This window comes from Camellia sinensis, chromosome 9, assembly GCF_055761805.1.
Source record: "Camellia sinensis isolate YWXY chromosome 9, ASM5576180v1, whole genome shotgun sequence".
In the NCBI taxonomy this organism is placed as follows: Eukaryota; Viridiplantae; Streptophyta; class Magnoliopsida; order Ericales; family Theaceae; genus Camellia; species Camellia sinensis.
Window position 1 is genome coordinate 22,963,728 of NC_138969.1, and position 22,326 is coordinate 22,986,053.

The window sequence follows — 22,326 nt, forward strand, 5'->3', positions numbered from 1 at the left end:
AAAATATAGTTCAACAACTAATTAGTGTTGTCGAATCGTGATACGTATTGTGTATCGTTATATCACTTTTACGTATCATGTATCGGATCGTATTGTGTATCGTAAGATACATTAACGTATATAAATATAGATTAAAAAAATAAGTATTTTCATATAATATATAAATATATTGCAAAAATAAGCTACTAAATCATATAAATGACCAAATTAGTCAATAAGATATATATAAATCAATCAAATTACATTCATGATAGCAGTTTACTTTCTTGTAGCAAAAGGAGTATGGGAGTCAATTTTTCTTGTGAGTTTATTTGAATTTGGGTCTCCTTTGTATGGGATTTTTTGATAATATAGTTCATGACTGTTGAATGAGTGTCAACTATGTGATTAATAGTGAAAAAAGTGGCTAATGGGGCCAAAAGTGAAGAAGAATGTAAAACTTAATTAATTGTATGATATGAGTTGAATCTTGATATGATACAAAAACATATGTCGCGATTAAAGTCACCAGCAATACGAGTTCGCGATATGTATATTTTTCCATATGATACGATATGTATTGCGTATTGTACAATTTTGACAACATTGTATACAACACAAAACTAAGGGATTGACTTCTAATTAGACTTTGTTTAGGTTCCAACTATGCAGACTTCATGCCAAAGCCATGCCCATTTTAGTATTCAAAGCAGAACTAAGTCCATCATCCAATGGCTCATATACTCTTCCATATCCAATCTTACAGTTCAGCAGCTCCTATATCGTCACCTTTTTAAGATAAACATATCCTGCTTTATCTAGACCATATTTTCTCTCATAAAATCTTATTCTCTTGCAACCTTGATTCATGTTCCTTCAGGCTTTTCTTTAGTGCATGCAATAGAAATCTAACTTCATCCTCACCATAGCACTTTTAGGCCTTTAAATTCTCTTACATCTTGCCCCCAATTAAGCTACATCATTCATCTCACAACTGTGCATGTTTTTGGCTTTAGCTTTCCCATGTTGCTGATTGGCCAGCACTCCATATCATAATTCATGACCAGCCTTGCCTAATAACCCCTAATTTCATCAATCATGCAAGCATCTCTAGATGACCATTTATCAATTCTAGCATCCTCTTTCATCTTTCCCTCATAAGCATAGTCCAACCAAGTAATCAAAACAGCCAAATTTGGGAGATCCAATTGATGAATCTGATTTCAGAACAGAAACCAGCACATCCATTGCCAAGCTAGTGTCAAATATGTAGAGTTAAATCCATATACAATCCAACATTTATAGATATTACTTCAAGGCATTCTAGTTTGAAGGGAAAAGAAAAAATGGATTACCAAGTCCAAATTTAAATGAACCAACCAAACCCTTAGATAGTATGACGTGTAACAAACATGAATTTAAATCATCGCTTCTAAAGATTGTTAAATAGAAAAAGTTCAATGAACATATTCTGTAACTAATATTATTATTATTATTATTATTATTATTCTCCATCACTCAGTTGAGTGTTTGATTGAATGTTTAAATTTTGAAAATAACCTTTTTTTACGTATCAAATTAGGCTTTAACTCTAACTGATTTGAATAAATTATTTTCAATTGAAACATATGAACTGAGATGAATAAATAAATAAGAGTACACCAATGAAATTTAAAGTTTAGAAATGAAATGAAAAGATGATTGAATTACCTTCCTCCCGAAAACGGGGCCCACTTTATGCCGTTTTCTTTTTCTTTCTTTTGTCATTTTATTTTCTTTTTTCTTTGCTATTTTGTAATAATAATAATAATTATTATTATTATTAAGGAAAATTATTAAAAAAAATTCAAGCTTGAACTCTTATGACAAAATAAACTTTTAGATTTTAATTTTATCAACTTTAATTTTTTTATTTATTTTCAATTAAATTATCAGCTTATTTTTTTTATAAAAATTTAATTATGGAACCAGATCAGAACAAAATTATAAAAACCAATTTAGTTCGATTCGATTTTAGGAATTTTATATTACAATAAATATGATATATATTATATGTTAATAAACAAACTAACAATAATTAAGCCTCCGTTTGAGAAGTGGGTTAATTTTTTGACTTTTTTAGTTATTTTAGCTTGGGTTAAAAAGCTTGGTTTGGGAAGAGCTTTTTGGTTTTTTTGAATTTTTTTGTGAGAAAATAGTGTAATGATTATGGATTGGATGTGATTTTTTTGTTTGTTATGGTTAAAATAGTCTATTTTGTCTTTTGTGACTAAAATAGCCACAAAAGCTCTTCCCAAACGGAGGTTAGTTAATTTGATTAGAGTTTATCAATTTCACAATGAAAGTTAGGGGTTGTTTGGGGTGTCTTAAATAAGTGCACTTTTTGACTTTTTGGACTAAAAAGTTGAGGCAAAAAATATGGTTGTTTGGATTAACTTTTTGACTTTTTATGAAAAAATATGTATTAAAAAATTGTATAAATTATTGTGTAGGGGAAGATTAAGATTGAGAGTTGTGCAACCGTACTTGCTGAGTAGTTGAATTGATGTTAAAAAATGATTGGCTACTTTTCGGGCCTTGCACTGGACGGATTTGTTCGGCCCGTGGGGGCCATCACGGGTCCTATTTTGATAAGCTGAACCGTGCAATGTGTAAAACTCGTCGAGTACTATATGCCTATAAAAAACCACGTTGTTCGGATATCGATAGCTATCTGATCATATTTGTTTTTTTCAATGGTTAATTATAACACCATCTATTTTTTTTTATACAAAACTGATTTGATCATGTAGTTATCGATATCTGATCAGTGTGGTTTTTTACAAACATATAGTACTCGACGAGTTCTACACTTTCAACGGTTCAGATTATCAAAACGGGACCCGTGATAGGCCCCTACCGGCCGAACAGCAGTGTGTGAAAATTGCATCCAAACTATGCAATTTTTCTTAACAAACGCATCAATGGAGCTGAACTTTACAGATTCTGAGCTGTACTCAACTGTGGAAAATTAATTTTTTATTTTTTATTTTTTTTGGTGAATAGTGATAACTTTTTAACTTTTTGAGTAATTTTTTGACTTTTTGGAGACATGCCAAACTTGGCCTTAGTGTTCATATCCTATAAGAGACTTTTTATATTTTAATTTTTACACATAAAAAATAATAAATAAATATGTCAGTATGATTTGAAACCATAACCAAAGTCTTAAAATCAGTAACTAGACTGATTTAAATGATTCCACCATTTTTAAAATTAGAATTAGAATAGGAGCCAATAAAAATTAAATTAAATCGGTGATTTAGACAGAATTGAATCTATTTACCGATTCCGTCTATTTTTTTTAACACCCCTAGGCCCCGTTTGTTTGGAGTTATAGGGAGGAGATTGAGATTACTAATCCCTTGGTATTACTAATGGGGTGTTTGTTTTGAGAGATAGAAAGGGGACTATTAATTCCTTGGTATTAGTAGTCCCCTTGGAAGGGGGATTGGTAAGGAAGGGGTAGAGATGATATTAGAAAAATAGTGAGAGGATTATAATTTTTTTATATTTTTTTATTTTTTATATATTGAGAATTTTTTTTAAAATATAATGTTTAATTTTTTATATTTTTTAATTTGTTTTATTATTTTATATAAAAATAATTTAACAATTCCTTACTATTAATCATTTACTATCAATCCCCTCACTATTAATCCCCTCACTATGAATCCTCTCCTTTTTATCTCTGAAAATAAACGGAGCGTAGTTTGTTCTACAAGCACATAGTTTATAAGGAATATGCACTAAACAACATAAATAGTTTATAAAAATATATTTAAAAGTAAATAAATATTTTATTAGCATGCTGAGCTAGCCCAAAAACCAAAAATTCCAAGTCTAACCGAAAAATTGAGGCCTTGTTTGGTTTGTGTTTCTCAAAAATTTTTGAGAAAAATTCTTTATAAATAAGTTTTCAAAAGTAATCAAACCAAACAAGTTTTTCTAAAAAAATTTCTCAAAACTTGTTTGGTTTACAAGTTTTCCAAACAAATCTCTCTCTCATACACATCAAATCAATCACTTTTTCCAAAACTCTCTCTCAAAATAATTTTTCAAAACATCTTTTGAAAAAAATCAAACCAAATAATTTTTCGTACTTTTTATCTCTAAAACTCATCTCCCAAACTCAAACCAAAATACTCATCTCTCAAACTCAAACCCAACTCGGCTCTATGACCCAAAATACTAATCCCAAACTCTGAAAAAATAAGATTGGGTTGGGTCAACCTGTGGGCCAGTGTCCAACCCTGAGCCCAACCTAGCAACCCCAGTCCAACCCATAATATAATTCTAAATTTGGTGAGCTTTTTTTTTTAAAAAAAAAAAGATTTGGTGAAAGTTTAAATAAAGATTTGCTTTCTTTCTTTTTTTTTTGGTGATTTTTTATTTTTAAATTTAAAATTTAGGTTTTTAAATTACACTTGATGAATCAAAAAAAATTTTAAAAAATTTTATAAAATTTCAGTAAAGACAAAAATAAGTAAGAAATAGTGATTTTTTTAATCTTATTTTAGCCTTTTCATTTTTTATAAAATATTTGTAATTTTTTTACTTTTAGATTTATCTACACAAGACGGACCAAGAAATTAAAAAAAATGTCATAATTTAGAAAAAAAAAAAAATCACTAAAAAAAAATTAAAAAAAGAGGTCGTTTAAATTTGGGAGATCCCAAACAACATTTAAAATTCACTACAAATAAAAGGAAAAAGAATAAAAATTTAACAAAATTGCATTGAGAAAACAAACCCCAAACGATTGAAACTCTTTCAATTATTAATGGAACTAAACTTTCCCACCATGTATGTAAAAACTAGATACATTCAGAAAATATAAAATATAAAACATAAAATGATTAAAACAAAGAAAACACTTTTGCTTTGCACATAACATTCAACACATCAAACTCCCAAACAAACTATTCTACCATTTCTAAGCTACTAACAGGACGAACTGCTTCAGAACTTTGATTATCCACAGCACCACCATCCTTGTTCCCCTCCTCAACCTTCCTCCAATCCCCCCCTTCATACTTCTTCGCCGTATCATACGAAGCATGCAATCCAAACAAGAAATAATACGCCAACAAAAAAACAGTCCAGATCGCAAACCTGATAAACGAGTCCTTGTCAATCGACCCAAGGAGAAATATATTGATCGCGATCGATGCAGAAGGCAACCATGGTACCAATGGGACTCCCCAAAGCTTGGCTTGCCTTGCCATGGGAACAAAAACCCTGAGCCCAATTGTACCCAAAACCCAAATGGGAGCTGTAATGCAGTACCCAATCCAACCCTTTTGGGAGAGTGCCCAGTAAACTGAAGTGGCGATGGAAGAGGCGAGGATGAGGAGGAGGCAGATGATGAGCTTGATGCGATCAGCTGGGGTGGTGACACCGGCCACGTAGTAGCGGCGGACGAGGAGGGCGAGGGCGACTAGCATGAAGATGAAGAGGGTGGAGATTGAGAGGAGGTTTGAGAGGATGCCAAGGTCGGTGAAGAAGGCGATGACTGCGGTGGCAGCCAGCATGCATACTGTGGCGTTTACGGGTGTGCCGGTTTTGGCATCCACTAGGGCAAACCATGGTGGCATCATGTGGGTTCGGGCTATGTGGGTCAGATAGCGAGCTTGACCCACAGCTCCAACCAGCAACACTGATGTCATACCTGTCAAAATTAACAAAATTATTAAAAACAGTTTTAACAATCATGCTATTTATAATTCTAATTCGTTACCACTCCATCAAATTTTCCTTCTATTAATCTTTTTTCAAAAATTTTATATTGTTTTCTTTGGCAATTACCATTCGTCACTAATTCATATTCTTTCTACAAGAAATATTATGAGCAAATTGAGTTTTATTTTAGAGATATTATACTTCATTTGAAAAGAACAACAATATTAAAATAGTTATTACATGTTTATCTAGACTACCTTCTTTCAACTGTTGAATATGAATTTGTTCTTCATATTTTAGAACTGCCTTAGCTTTCAAAAACAATGGTCACCGTAACCACTTTTCAGAAGGAGAAAATGAAACAATTTTAATAGTTAAAGAATCCAAAATGGCATTCTAGTTGAGGAGCAAAGTGTAATTAATCATTTTCAATCCCACTGTTCTATGTTTTTAAAGTTTAATTTGTGTACAATATTTTTTCAATAGAGAATGCTGTGGCTTCTTCAAGTTTATTCATTAAAAAAAAAAAGAAGCCAACAGTCATTCTCATAATTTTAAAACTGCCATTAACACATGCTCTATGTAACATTTTATTTGCAAGTCATTTTCTAAATTTAATTCATTTGTGCAATTTTATTAGGATTAATTACACCTAGATGCAAATATCACTTTATCCCTAATTTATAGACTTGTTTATTTTGACTCCTCAACTATAAAATATATCAATTCCACCCTTTTCAGACTGTATATTTGCATAAGATTGTGTTTGGTTTATGATTTTAAATAAAAATTTAAAAAGAAAAAAGAAAGAGGCAAATGAAAAATAAAATGATATTTGCTAATAATTTATATAATCTAAATGTAATTAACCCAATTTATTATAAGAGTTTAAATTTAAATAATTTTTTTTTTAAAAAAAGTACCTTTGAGTGCACCGGCAGCAACGATATATTTAGCCCAATCCCACCCAACAGCTTGGAACGCCACGGAAAACGGAGCATCAGCATTAATCGACGCATACGGTTGCATAAGGCAAAGAGTAATAGCCAACAAGCAATACACAGTTGTAGTAATCACCATCGATCCCACAAGCCCAATTGGAATATCCCTCGCCGGGTTCTTCGTCTCCTCCGCCATCGTCGACACAGCATCAAACCCAACATAAGCAAAAAACAACACGGCCGAAGCCTGAAACACCCCGCGAGGACCGTAAGGCGCAAAATCAACATAATTCTTCGTATTAGCTTTGATGAGACCGGCAATGATGATGAAGACAATGATAATGATGTGGACGACGGAAGCAACGGAGTTGAGGCGAGAAGTGGCTTTGGTGCTGACGACAGCGATGATGCAGATGGCGATGAGGACGCCAATGGCGATGGGGTCGAGCTCGTTGTAGCCGTTGGCGAGGCCGTTGGCGTGGATGCGGAAGTTTTCGGGTTTTTGATTGCAGAGGGTGGCGAAGTATGAGGTCCATGAACGCGCTACGGCGGCGCCACTGACCACGTATTCGAGGAGGATGTTACCGGCTGCTATGAAGGCTACGAAGTCGCCGAGTTCTACTCTTAAGTAGGCGAATGAACCACCTGTAAAAATGAAAATTTCAGAGATTCTACTTCAATGCCTGCATTTGGCTAGCTGGTGAAAAATTTTACCAGATTGTTTTTTAAAATAATCTATATTTTTTAACTTTTTATAAAATAATATATAAAAAATTAGAGAGGTGGTATGATTTAAATGCGTGCACTAGTTTATGTCAAATAATATGAAAGAAAAAAATTATAACCAAACACAAAAAATAAAAAATTAAGAATCTTTGAACATTTATTTTTTTGAACAATATTTATTGATGAAAAAGATAGATACATAAAAGGAAAAATTCAGAATCTTTAAACATTTTCATAGTAAAATTTTAGTTAATTTTTCATATTATCTAGAATTATTATTAATTATAGTTTTTTTTTAATTATTATTTTTATTTTTATGCAAAGGATGATATAAATGCGAAGTTCACCTCCTGTGTAGTTCGAGTAAAATATTGGACATTTTATGGGCTTATCTATCACACTTCGATGATAAAATTTATTTTTTTCAAACATTTATTCTAATGGATCGAATTGTGAAAATAGACCCTAAAATAAGCTTTATAGAATATTCTCTCACGTTGGACTTCTTTCATATTTGATCATCTCAATTTTAGAAAATGTTTAAGCCTGTGTTTGGCAAGTGGGTTTGCAGGTTTTTTTGACTATTTTAGTCATAAAAAACAAAATAAGCTATTTTAGCCATAACAAACAAAACATCACATCCAATCCATAATCATTACATTCTTCTCTCACAAAAAAACTCAAAAAAGCCAAAAAGTCCTTCCCAAACCAAGCTTTTAAGCCCAGGCTAAAATAGCCAAAAAATCCAAAAAGTCAAAAAGTCAACCCACTTCCCAAACGGAGGCTAAGTTTGATAAGTCTATTTTTAGAACCGACTTCAGTAATCTGAACCGTTCATTTTTAAAGACTTCTTAAGTAAAATATTCATGTAAAAAATTAAAATGATTAGTTATCGATAGTTATATATTTGAATCAAATTTGTATTGTAAGAAATATATAGCTATTCTTGAAATTATATTTATCGTCTATTTTTTAAAAAATAAATATGATTTAAACATATAGCTACCGATGTCTAATCATTTTAAATTTTATTCAACGAATCCTAAAAAGGAAATGATTTGAAACACCAAAATCACTTTCAAAATAAGCTTACTAAGTCCAAACAAATGGACTTATTAAATCCAAACATTCTCTCAAATTGAGATGACAAGTTAAGAAAAGTGAATTTCCCATCTAAAGAGAGAATAGATTCTTGGAAAATACTATGATGTACACCTTTCAATTCAATAGGTATGTATTATATATACTTTATAATTAAAAATAAAAATGACATAATTTTAATTTTTTGAATTATAATTAAAAAAATGTCATAATAAAATATAATATAAAATATAATTAAAATAATATCATAATTATAAAAATAATTAATTACAATTAAAGTTACATATGATAATTCCTTTTTGAATGAATATATATTAGAATTTCTCCATATTCTTAAATTCTTAAATTTGATAGCAAAAAACAGTGCTTAGACAGGTCAATAAATCATATTAAGGAATATATATATATATATATACAATTCAATGTCATTTGGTTACGATTGTGACTTTGAATTTTTTTGGATAACTAAGTGTGACTTTGAATTTTTTTGTATAACTAAGTGTGACTTTGAATTGGTTGTCAAAAATTGACTACTGACATTGAATTTAAAGACGTGGTGGAACTGTCTCAAAAACAAAACAGACATGTGCTGGCCTGAGTGCCGTTTTGGGGATCAAAATAAAAAAATCACGTTTTTGTTAAAATGTTTAAAAATGCAAATGATAAAAATGTAACAAAATTAATTTGGAAAGTATCAAAAATATAAGTGTGAAATTATAAATTGGGATCGATGACAAAAAAATAAAAAAATAAATTTCTTATGTTGGGTAAGGATATTTTGGTCATTTTAATTTGATTTGACATTATAAACAAATATTAAACTAAAAAGTCAAAAGTCAGCTTTTTACCAATTTCTCAAATCATTTTTCAAAAAGCTAAAAAACTTGGTAAAAAGTCAAAAGTCAACTTTTTACCAACTTTCCAACACACTTCTGAATTTATTGGGTTATTTAAATTACATTATTTATTTTTTTTAATATATATTGTTTTAAAAAAAATATAAAAAAAGTGATTTTTTTTTTCTTACTCATCAAAATAGGCCTAAATAATAAATGCTAATAAGTGTTCATAGTATTTGTTTGATATTGAAATTTATGTAAAAAATTATTTTAAAAATAATAAAAATATTAAAGACATGGTTTTGAAATAAATTAAAAATATTTTGAAATTAAAATATGTTTTGTTTTTCAAATATATATATATACAATTTTTGGAAACAAACTTTGAAAAAACACATACTCTTACAATAAATTCTCTAGTTGGGAGTAGGGTTACAAATGAATCGAGTCGAACTGAATTTTAGTATGTTTGGGTTTGTTTATTAAGATTTTAATGAGTTTGAACTCAATAAAAATTTGACAAACCAAGCTCAACCCAAGTTGGCTTAGGCTGGATTCGAGCTCGAGTCTGTTCACGAGTCTTAACGAGTTAAAAAATTTATAAATTTATACTTACGCATGAGATTAAAGTTTACAATTAAAATTTTAATTATACAATTATATACACAATATATATAAACATTATTAAAAAAAGTCAAAATTTACATTTATATTTTTTAAATATATAAATAACATAATTATTTTATTTTTTATATATATTTTTACATTATTTAATATATAAATAATAAATATTAAACGAGCCAGCTAACGAGTCGAGTTTTAAAATATTTGAACTTGTTTATTAAAAATTTAACGAGCTCAAATTTAAACGCAAAAAAAATTTAAAAAACCGAATTCAAACGAATCCTTAACAAATTGAATTTAAGTCTGTTTATAAACGATTCTATCCGATTACAGTCCTATCTAAAAAAGAAATGTCTAACTCTCTAATAATACCGTGCAGGATCTAATTAGCTATGATTGGGAATGAAACCAAACAATTTAGTTTAAAAAAAATAATTATAAATTATCAAATCAAAACTGATTCAGGGCATTAATGCCGGTGGAGCCCTCCACTAACGTGACAGAGAAAGAAAAGAAAAAAGAGTTCTGCTTCACACCCCCAGTGGGGGGAATGGATCGTCGGTCGCCTTCCCCTGTCGCCCCCAAAAACGACGTCGTTTTGGGGGCGAATTTTCAAAAAAAAAAAACGCAGAAGAGGGAGGAAGGAGAGGAAGAGGGAGGGAGGAGGGAGGAGGGAGGAGGAGGAGGAGGGGGGGAAGGCCGGACTGGAGGGGGCCATAAATACAGGGGAGGAGGAGGAGGAGGAGGAGGTGGAGACGGGTCGGAGGCGGAGGCGACGGCGGTCGTAGGTGCTTCGACGAGGTGCTGCGACGGCTGCGACGGCGGCGAGGGACGAGGACGGCGAGCTCGCAGCCTCCTCCTCCTCCTCCCTCCTTCCTCCCTCTCCCTCTTCCTCTCCTTTCTCCCTTTTCTCTGCTTTTTTTTTTTTTTTTTGAAAATTTGCCCCCAAAACGACGTCGTTTTTGGGGCGACAGGGGAATGCTACAGGGGAAGGCGACGGGTGATCCGGATTCCCCCAGTGGGGGTCCGACCCCAATGACGTGGCACATTATCATTGATCAATTTTTTTTTTCTTTTCTTTCAATCTCACAATGCCACGTAACACTAAAAAGGATTCACTAGAGGTGGGATTTATTGGGAATCGGACGCATTTTTAAAGAAAAAAAAATCATGCAACACATCATCAATAAGTGGGATCAACTTATTAGAGCTCTCTAAAATATTTTTCTTATCAAATAGCTAATTATTGAGTAATGCTACCCAAACCCGGGAATTTCGCACGCGAGAATAGGGACTCTTTGAACGTTTGGTGAAACTTGGAAGTTGGACTTTTCATGTTAGACATTCATATCTCACGCGGGCTCGTCTGGATAAAAAAAATGGAAAGCCACTGCGTTCTCACCGTTATGGCGTATTTGGACGTCTTACGTAATATTAGATTATAAGTTTGAATTTGAACGGGTTTATGGCCTATTTTTTAGTATGATTCATATCTTTTTTTATTGGAATTTTGGATTATTTTTTCAGTTTAATTAATAAAAAAAGTGTTTTTTTTTTTCAAGTTATTCTTTTGTTTTAATTATAATAATAAAAAATTTATGTGACCACTTATTTAAGCAAACAGGATAAATCTTTTTTTTAACAAATTATCAAAAGTTGAAGTGAACAAATTTATAATTATTTTAATTCTTGTAACTAATAATTTAAAATGTGATAATCATAAAAGTTAAATGATAAATAATACTAAATTGGGGCAAACATCGAGCAACTAAGAAAATATTTAAGACCCACACAAATTCTCACAATTGTATCACAATGATATGATATAATATGTATCAATTTTTAATTTGTTACACATCAATTATATTAGGCCAAACTCTTTTATTACATCATTATAATTATAAATAAATTTATGAGCTTAAAAATGTGAGCCTCTAACATTACTAGACTAACTAATCTCAGGATCTATATTCCTCAAGAACACCCCTTAAGAGGGCACTCTTGAATGTCCATCCAATTTTATCTATGATCTTTTAGGATTCGTTTTGGAGTTAGGTTGTTTTAACACTCAGCTGAGAATAGATTGTTTTCATGATATTTTAATTTTTTATAAAAGACGTACGAAATGCCAAAAGAATAATTTGACAATTTATATTAACTTTTTAATTACAATCCAAGGAAAAAGTCATGGATTTAGAAAGAGTTGAATTATAAGACAAACAATTAGTGTTTTGCAAAAGTGAGGAGTTTAACTCCCATATAGATGTTAATCTAACCCAAAAAAAATTAAAAAAAATTGACTTTCGCTCCACCCCTCCCAAAAAAAAAAAACTATATTCCTAAACAAGGCCTATTCTTACTTATTTTTATAGAAAATGATTGAGACCACTAATTAGTGGTAACACTAATGATGTGACAGTGGATGTTGCCATAGTGTTGTTGTGATGCTTCAGAGCAACTTATTTTTATCTTAAGTGATTTTTTTTTTTTTTTAAATGATGACTTAAGTGATTATACTTTTGTATTTAAAAATAAATTAAAAGATTGGAAAAATAAATTCATTCTTGTAAGCTTTTTTAATTTATGAAATTTGACTTTTTTTTTTCATGTTTAGTAATTTTTTTTTTAAGTTGACATAAAAACTATATAAAAAAATGACATAAAATTTTTAAAAAATAAGTTTACTTCTCAATTTTGCCAAACGTTAGGCAATATATATATATATATTTGATGACTTTTATAACACCATAATTTTTATTTTATTTTTTAAAATTCAAGTATAAAAAATTAAAAAGAAGGTGAGAAGTGAGATAGCAAACCTGCAACAGGGATCTCCACGGCGAACTCAGTGTAACAGAAAACAGAAAGCAAGGCGGAGACGCCGGAGACCACGTAGGACAAGACGACGGCTGGTCCGGCCACGGTTTTTGCCTCAAGTCCAGTGAGGACGAAGATTCCGGCGCCGATCACAGCACCCATGCCGAACCACATGAGGTCCCACCAAGTAAGAGTCCTCTTCATCTCGTTATTGCTCCGAGCCTTCACTTCCAACTCGGCCGAATCGAGTGACCGAGTCAAGACTCGGTCCATCAGCCTCGCCGGAGTTTGCTTCAGAGCCTTCCCGTAGTTGGCCCAACTTTGGAACGATTCTTCGGGGAGAAAATCGCCTTTTGAGAATGAGCAACCTCTCCTCTTGATTCCCTCTCCTCCTCCATCGTTGCCGTACCCCATCTCTGGACAAAGAGAGAAAGTTTAATGAGTGTTTGGTTCCCGAGAAAATGAAGGAAAATGTCTACATACAAGGGATATAACTGTCTAGGCTAGTGTTTCCAACACAACAACAGAAAACGATACTGAAATTTTGTTTGGTTTCTGAGAAAATGTTCATAAACCATCTCTTTATGGTTTACTTGTTTCTAAAACACAACAGGAAGGCGTTTGGTATATGTTCTGTTACTGAGAAAACGATTCAGATGAAAACAAGATTGAAATTTTGAACCAAAACACATCCCAAATTCGATTTCTGTTTTCCTTTCTTCTTTTTTCTCTCCATTTCCAGAGAGCAAACAGAGTCGAGTCTTTCTCAGAAAATACAATTTATTACCAAAAAAAAAAAAAAAATCAATGCAGGGGAAAAAAAAATTGAATTCAAAAGGTTTAATCTGAATACTATGTTCTACAAAATACCTCTATATCTTGAAGATTTGGATACGAAACCTTTCAATGAAGCAGATTACAAAATGTGCTGGTATATAAATGGAAAGAGCAATATTCGCTGCCGGGTTTGACAACAAAAAAGTTGCGATCGACACAAGGATAGAATATGTGACGCCTTCAATTCACATTTGACAATGAACACTCAAAATTTTTTTTTTTTAAATATATTATATAAATCAAAATTCAATCCATTTCGCAAATCACACGTAAGATATCAACAATTTTAGCCCCTTTTTTTGGCTTATTTTAATTGTAGTGAACTTTTTTATAAAAAAAAAAATTAAGTGCTTTAGTTTCTAGATTCAGCTCAACAAGATAAACCAAAAAATTATAATTATTTTAAAAACAATTCAAAAATAACAAAAATAATCAATCTTTTTAGCTTATTTGCATTTTAGTGATTTTTTAAAAAAAAAATTCAAAAAAAATATACTTTTAAAATTCATCTCAACAAAATTCTATCATAATTTTGAAAAAAAAAAATCACTAAAAACAAGAAAATTCAAAAAAAAAATAGATGATTTTTTTTTAATTGGTAAAATGGGCCAGAATTATATATCTATTCCTCCATTACTCAATTTCTACTAGAAAAAACAAATAGATTCAGATCTGTACACTAATAAAAAGTCAAAGACTCAATATACATATATTCAAACATGTGGAGAGAAAGGAGAGAGCTATTATCACGGCCGCAAGTATATATAGGTGGGTCTGGATTGGCAACTTGGCTTATTTGCCCTTTTGTCTTTTTCGTTATTTTAAGAATTATTTTGGATGATTTAAATAAATATTTTTTGTTTTAATTTTTTATAAAAAATTGTATATAAAAAAGGAATATTTATCAATAAATTTAATCTCATAAACAAGTATTTTAATTAATCTTAAATTTTTTCTATTGATGTGTTAAGTCATATTAGTATAGAGTTTCTTTCCGTGTAATCCTATTTTTTATTTTGGTAGTATTTTGGTAGACAGATATACCATTTTATTAATGTGACAGGTATGATGTGATATTCCAATGTGATAGGTACCGATGTGACACTCCAAAAAAATTAAACTCTTTAGTGTACTTTTCCTAAATGTGACAACGTGACAGATATGATGTGACACTCAAAAACTTTTACTTCAAAAAAATTAAAAGCTTCTTAGTATATTTTTTCCAAATGTGGCAACGTGGTGGGTATGATGTAACACTTCAAAAAAAAAAAAACTCTTTAGGGTCCGTTTGAGAAGAACTAAAGTGGGTTTTTTTGGCTATTTTAGCCACAAAAGACAAAATAGGCTATTTTAGCCACAAAAAACAAAACATCACATCCAACCCATAATCATTACACTCTTCTCTCACAAAAAAAGTCAAAAAAGCCAAAAAGCCAAAAAGTCCTTCCCAAACCAAGCTTTTTAGCCCAGGCTAAAATAGCCAAAAAAGCCAAAAAGCCAAAAAGCCAACTCACTTCCCAAACGGAGGCTTAGTGTACTTTTCTCAGACGTGACAACATGACGAGTATGAAGTGAAACTCTAAAAAAAATTAAAAACTCTTTACTGTACTTTTCTCAAACGTGAAAATGTGGCGGGTATCATATGACAGTCTAAAAAAATTAAAAACTTCTTAGAGTACTTTTTTCAAACTTGACATGTGACATTCCAATATAGCGGGTATGATGTGACACTCTAAAAAAAATTAAAAACTCTTTAATGTAATTTTTTCAAATGTAACATTTTAACGTAGCGGGTATAATATGACACAAAAAAATTCTTTAGTATACTTTTTGTAAATGTGACACTCCAATGTAGTGGGCAAATGAGTTGTTACATATCCAAAAAGACTAAATGGATTACAAGAAAAAATATGTGACTATATGGATTATAAATCCAAAATATGAGATTTCAATCTCCCTAAAAAAAAAATAAAAAAATAGAGATATTATTTTACTAAAAAAATAAAAAGACACATAAGTACACTTTTGTAATGCACCCCAAAGAACCGCCTAGTATGACCAAAAAATTTGTGTTTGTGGCTATAGTTATTTGTTTTAATTGATTTGATAATTGTGAAGAAAAAAAATTATATAAAATGATTATAGTTTGGTGTGATATTCTATGTTATTGACCATTTTGATATATTTTGTATTTAATTGATATTTTAGCCCAACCCAAGTTCCCAAACACTTTAGTTTGATATCAGATTAACTTAATTTTTTACAAATATATTTTTCTCAATATTTCATAAAATTTGATCTGTTCAAATTATCAAAATAAAGGCCCAAAACAACTCTTACAAACCCCCAACAATCACCTTTGTGCATTAAGGACATCAGTAACCCCAAATTTTAGACGATTTGGATTGAATTGTCAAATAAAGACACAAATTTTGCAGAAAAGCTATATCAATAAGGCAGGAATCAATTGTTGAATTTCATTTTACTCATATATGTGACATTTTATCAATTTAATTTTCATCATATAAACACATTCTTCACAAACTATGAGTTGATAAGTTTTGCTTCATAAGAAATTATTTAATGCTCGTGAAACAAGTTTAGGTGGTATTCTAAATGAGCAGTTATTATTCTATATTATGAAAACCACTACTTTTGCATAAGAGTTTTAGAAGACAAAATATTAAAGTGTTAACCTGTAAATATAATAGAGCATTGTTCCAAGAGTATTGAATAATTTCTCCTTAGTTTAAAGTATTTTTCAAGCTATATACCAAAACATTATAAAATAAAAAATAAAGAAATTAAATGTAATTTAGATTTGAATTTAATATAATGTGAGTTAAATAGAAGATAAATTTTAAATATTATTGTAAGTATTTATAGTGTAATTTAGCTTCTATTTCATTCACTTTCCCTTCTCCTTTCTTTCCCTTTACATATTTAAAATCCAAACACACCCTTAATTTCCAAATATGTCACAATCTATTAAGAGTAGGATTTCTCCAATGTCCCTATAAAGCATGCTTTTAATTCAACAAAGTCGATTTTGAGTTGAAGCTATTGAGCCCTCATGTGCATTGCGTTGATCAATTCCCTCTTCCCTAGGTGATGCCTTTGAAAATCTGGGTGTGATGCCTACATCCTAATTCTATGAGTATTTTTTTTGGTCTCTAGATCCACAAAACCACATCTTCATTAGCCCTTATTCAACACTCAAATATCATAGTTCCTCAACCCTGGCACCCTAACTTGCGGAAAAATATAAAACCAGCAAAGGGCCATTCACAGGTACTGCTCACAGAAACTAGAACCACTCCAGGCCCCAAAATCTTCTCCTGTTTTTTTACTCTTTTATTACTCCATATAAGACCAAATAACCTCTATATTTATAAAATAAAAATCAACTAAAATAGCCCAAAACTCAACTTTTCTGCTATACATCAAATTTGGGCTCACTATTTGTAGAAGAGTAATACTTGCAGTTGTCCTACATCAGCATGCATTGGACTTTCTCTAACAAAAGTTATTGTTCAATTTGAGTGTTTTTTTAAGATAGTTTTTGGAATCTATGCTGCTAGAACAATTTTCTTATATTTAGTTAGAGGTCACTAGTAGTTTGGTAATTTTTAGATTGATCAGAATGGTTTCTGTTGGTGATACTTACAAATAAAACACTAGATAATACAAGTAATAAAAGTTACAATGACTACTATAAGGGCTGAGGCGCGGGAAACTTGCTCTCTTTAAGGAGATTCAAGCCCTCTGCGGTTAGGCAAAGCCTCACACTGGTGAGGCAGAAAAAGCCTTGACTTGTCCCCCAGGATACAACAGCCTGACTAAGTCGTATGATTCACCAATACTGCACAATTGGTTAAATCCAAAGCTTTATCACACACCCTTTTTATTTGCCTAATAATCTCACATTAGACATAACAAAGCAACCCAAAACTTCTTCACCTCTTGTGTCCCTCTAGATAGGACCTAAGCTCAATATATAGGAGAGTCTATCTTGGTGGATAAGAAAAGGACTTGACCGAGACTTGGTGACTAACCTCTTGGATAAGCAAGAGGAGACCAAGACAAAGACCAAGACTAGGAAGACTTAATGGATAAGTTTTGCAAGGCCTTATCTTGTAAGGCTTTGGATGGATAAGCATGGTGGACTTGAAAAGGATAAATCTTGGTGGACCAAGACCAAGACTTGGATAAGACAGGAGACTAAGAGGAAAAGAAAAGAAAAACCAACAAATAACACATTATAATATTAAAATACCTGCTAACAGTTTCCAATATGAGTCCTTCGGTCATATTATGCATCAAGTTAGGTTATAGATATATGGCCATTTATAGGTGATATATATATATATATATATATTTTAAATGCACAAAACTCTATCAACACAACAAAGTCATGCAAATCAAGAAAACTGATAATTTGAAAAATGTACCAACTTCAACTCTTCTTTGTCTACAAACCCCATACTTTTTACTTAGAACCACATTATCCACAAGCTTTTCACAACCTTTTCCCACCACAAAGCATACAATATTTTGAGTTTCCTAGCAATTTCGTACATCAGTCCTAGTAGCAAAACAAATGATACTAGTCAACCTTGAAATTTTTATTCTAGGTTTAACTACCATGTTGTCATCTCTACAGGTATCTAAAATAGGCACAACTTGGTCCATTGCAGAAGGAAAAATATCCATGTGACTGATAAATATAGTTGAACAAGGTTTAGGTTATATTCAGTTGATACCCATGAGCTTGGCCACAGTTTCGATGAGTTATAAAAATAATAAACAAGAGAACGCCTATTTACAAGTTTATAACCTAAAAAAAATAAAAAGTGAGAACGGAAGAAAAAAAAAAGAAAAAACAATGCATAAACTGTGGATTTCCGTATAAGTTATAACTATAACTACTTACTAAGAATGTGTGCAAAGTCATCCACATACCACAAATTAGTGGTCTAACAACATACAAAATATAGTTCATCAACTAATTATCGAATCGTGATATGTATCGTGTATCGTTATATTACTTTTACATATCATATATCGTATCCTACCGTGTATCGTAAGATACATTAACATATATAAATATAGATAAATAAAAAATAAGTATTTTCATATAATATATAAATATATTGCAAAAACAAGCTACTAAATTATATAATCAATGACCAAATTGGTTAATAAGATATATATTCAATCAAATTAGATTCATGATAGTAGTTTACTTTCTTGTAGCAAAAGGAGTATGGGAGTCAATTTTTCTAGCAAGTTTATTTGAATTTGGGTCTTCTTTGTATGAGATTTTTTTATAATATAGTTCATAACTGTTAAATGAGCGTCAACTAGGGGTGCAACTTGGGCGGGCTCAACCCGAGCAACCTGAGCCCAGCCTGAATTTTTTTAGGGCTTGGATAAAATATTTTCAAATTCGATACAGGCTTGGGCAAAAATTCAGAAGCCTGAATTAAATTTGGATAGGCTTGGGCAAATATGTCAAACAACCCGAGTAACCCGAAACCCGAATTATACATATATAGATATATAAAAATATTAAATATAAATATAAATTATTAGTCATTACATGATATTAAAGTAATTTATGTTCTTAAATCATATTGAATATATATTATATATACAAATAACATAAAATCTTACTTTTTTCCTTTTTATTTTCACTCATAAATTATTAGGACTACTATAGTGGCATCTCTCTTATATTATATAAATTATTTGTTTTTATGGTATTAATGATTTTCTATAATAAAAAAATAATAAAAATTAAAAAAAAAAACTGAAATTCATTTACAATTCGGGCAATTCTGGTTTAGCTCGGGTCGGGCTTGGGCAGACAACCTTAAGTTACAATTCGGGCTTGGGCGGGCTTGGGCAAGTCTCAGCACAACTTGGGCTGGGCTTGGACAACTTTCTAACCCGACCGAACCAGCCCGAGTTGCACCCCTAGTGTCAACTATGTGATTGATAGTGAAAAAAGTGTTGGAATTATGGTTTTATAGGCTTATTTTGGATCAATTTTGAGCCCAAAATTGAATGGGTCCCACACGTGTTTTGGGGTGGGTCCTAAGAGGTAACGTGTTCCTTACAGCATAATAAGTCACACGGTGAAGACGGTTCATCAAAATCATTTATGAGTGAACGAGAAGTTGACGCCGTTTTCGGATTCATGAAATAAACTATTAAAGAAATAAAATGTGGGTTTCCTTGAAGGGGTACTTACATGTAGATCCGAATAAGTGGACTTATTATCTAATAGGTCCTATGAAAAAAATGTCATAAAAAAAGTCACTAATTGTAAGTTTTAGCGACAATTTATAAAAATCATGACAAAAAAAGTCACTAATTGTCATTTTTTAACGACATATATAAAAAAAATTGTCACAAAAAATTATTTTTAGCGACAATTTTACCAAGACTTATTTTCAATAGAACTTAATGAGAATTTTGTTCAACTATTAGGACCTATTGGCAGTTTACCCTTCCTTTGAAATGAGTATCCCACGTTGGAAACTTAAGAGAACTTATGTGTGTATATAAGTTCTAGGTAGCAACACTTGGGTTCGGCCCCAAGGGGCACCCTAAGTTTGTAGAGAGAGGAGTTATGGACAAATTGAACCTTGGTTCAAACCACCACACGCGCGCCGACGCTGACGGCTGAGCCGAGCCGAGCCGAGCCGTGCCGGGCTCAGATGGGGGTTGTGGGTCAAGTCAATTCTAACATTAATTTTTTTGACAAAAATTTATTTGAATTTTTTCAAATTCTTGCAGGAAATTATTTGAATTTCAAAATTCAATTAATTCAAATTTGAATTCAAGTTTTTTGTTCAAAAATTGTACCTCTTCCAAGTTCAAATTCCACAACAGATTGAACTGTCCAAACAGTTTTTTAACCTATTTTGCACTAGACAGATTCAGTTATTCCCAAACAGATTTAAATTTGCCCAGGCAGATTTGAACATATTCAAACTAGGTTCAAATATATCTTGCACATGTTCCAGTTTGAAATCATACCTGTTCAAGTTTGAAAACATACCTGTTCGACCCTATAGATACAAACCATCTTCCAGCATTTTTCTTCATTCCAAAAATCTATTTTCTTCCCTTCTTTCATGCTCTTTTGCATATATATTCTACATATTATTTTAAAAAAAATTCTGAGAGTATAGAACACAGGTTTGGTTTGCCGTACAAATTGTTTGGAGTGCTACTGCAATTTATGAACATCATTGTATCCTAGGAGATAGACGCATTTTATTCGTAAGCACCGTAGCGGGGCGAATCTGTCTTAAGGATAGAGTGTTACACACTTGACTTGATCTTTTAATTATTTATTTGGTTCGGTAAATAAATTTTATAAGTAATTTATTTTATTTGTTTGATTTGGTTTCAACTTGTTTATTTTACATAGAAGATTGTTCCAACAATCTTAAGACATATTCGAATTATTCTATTTATACAGAATTTTTCGATTGTTTCATTTTCTTCGTACAGAAATTATTTTCTGTAGTTTTACAAAATTATATTATGGTTGGATAAACAAATAGTAGTAATATACTATTTGACAAACAGTAGTAATATATTATTTATTTTCTTTGACAACTAGTAATAATATACTGGTAGTCATTAATAATTTAGAATATTTATTTGTGAAGTTGGTCAGAAATTAATTTTGATTTTCAAAAATAATTTCTGAGTTTTCATTAATTAAAATTCTATTTCAGTATTTTAATTTTTGAAGTGTTACAGAAATTTAATTTTCTATGTGAAATTAATTTGGTAAATAAGATTTTATTTTATTTTCAAAATAATCGGAAATAAAAGTTATAATTCTTGTCTCTTTTATTTTTTACAAAATTAAATTCTGTAATTTTGTTTTAAATTTTTTGTGTAGTATAAAATTCTAATTATAATTTTATTTTATAATCTAGAATTCATGGCTACTGAAACAGGTCAAACTAATACTCAAACAAATACTGGTATGGTGGCTGCAATTGCTGGCTGCAATTACTCTAACCTCTCCTCCTGTTGTGACTATGCCAGTCAATCACGGTGAAAAGTCAGAGAAGTTTTCATGAATTGATTTTAAAACATGGCAGCAGAAAATGTTGTTCTATCTTACTACTCTCAACCTGGCACATTTTCAAAAAAAAAAAAAAAAAACCTGGCACATTTTCTCCGTGAAGATGCTCCTACTCTAAAAGAGGATGAAACCGATCGACAAATAGTTGTTGCGGTCGATGCCTGGAAACATGCTGATTTCCTTTGCCGAAACTACGTCTTGAACAGACTTGACAACACATTATACAATGTCTACAGTCTTATCAAAACGGCAAAGGAACTTTGGGAGTCTTTGGAGAAAAAGTACAAAATAGAAGCTGATGGTTCAAAGTAATTTGTAGTTGGCAAATTCTTGGATTTTGTGATAGTTGATTCTAAGACTGTGATCAGTCAAGTTCAAGATCTCTAACTCATTCTCCATGACATTTATGCAGAAAACATGCCTTTTAATGAATCCTTCCAAGTTGCTGCCTAATTGAAAAATTGCTACAAGACTGAAAGGAATTCAAGAACTACCTCAAACACAAGCGCAGAGAAATGACTTTGGAGGAATTAATTGTGCGTCTGAGGATTGAGGAAGACAACCGCAATTCAGAGAATCGGGCTGGTAAGCATCCAATAAAGTCAAAGGTAAGTGTGGTGGAACA

At 31.3% G+C, this 22,326-nt stretch overlaps 1 protein-coding gene across 1 annotated transcript; it reads right to left on the reverse strand.

The window, feature by feature from the left end:
* Positions 1-4,757: 4,757 nt before the first annotated feature.
* Positions 4,758-14,348, reverse strand: LOC114257178 (cationic amino acid transporter 1). The gene is made up of 4 exons (XM_082886296.1): positions 13,619-14,348; positions 12,751-13,164; positions 6,624-7,286; positions 4,758-5,689 (listed from the first exon to the last, which is right to left on the reverse strand). Exons 2-4 carry the CDS (start codon positions 13,160-13,162, stop codon positions 4,941-4,943), a joined length of 1,824 nt encoding a protein of 607 aa, XP_082742422.1. The 5' UTR covers positions 13,163-13,164; positions 13,619-14,348; the 3' UTR covers positions 4,758-4,940.
* Positions 14,349-22,326: the final 7,978 nt, after the last annotated feature.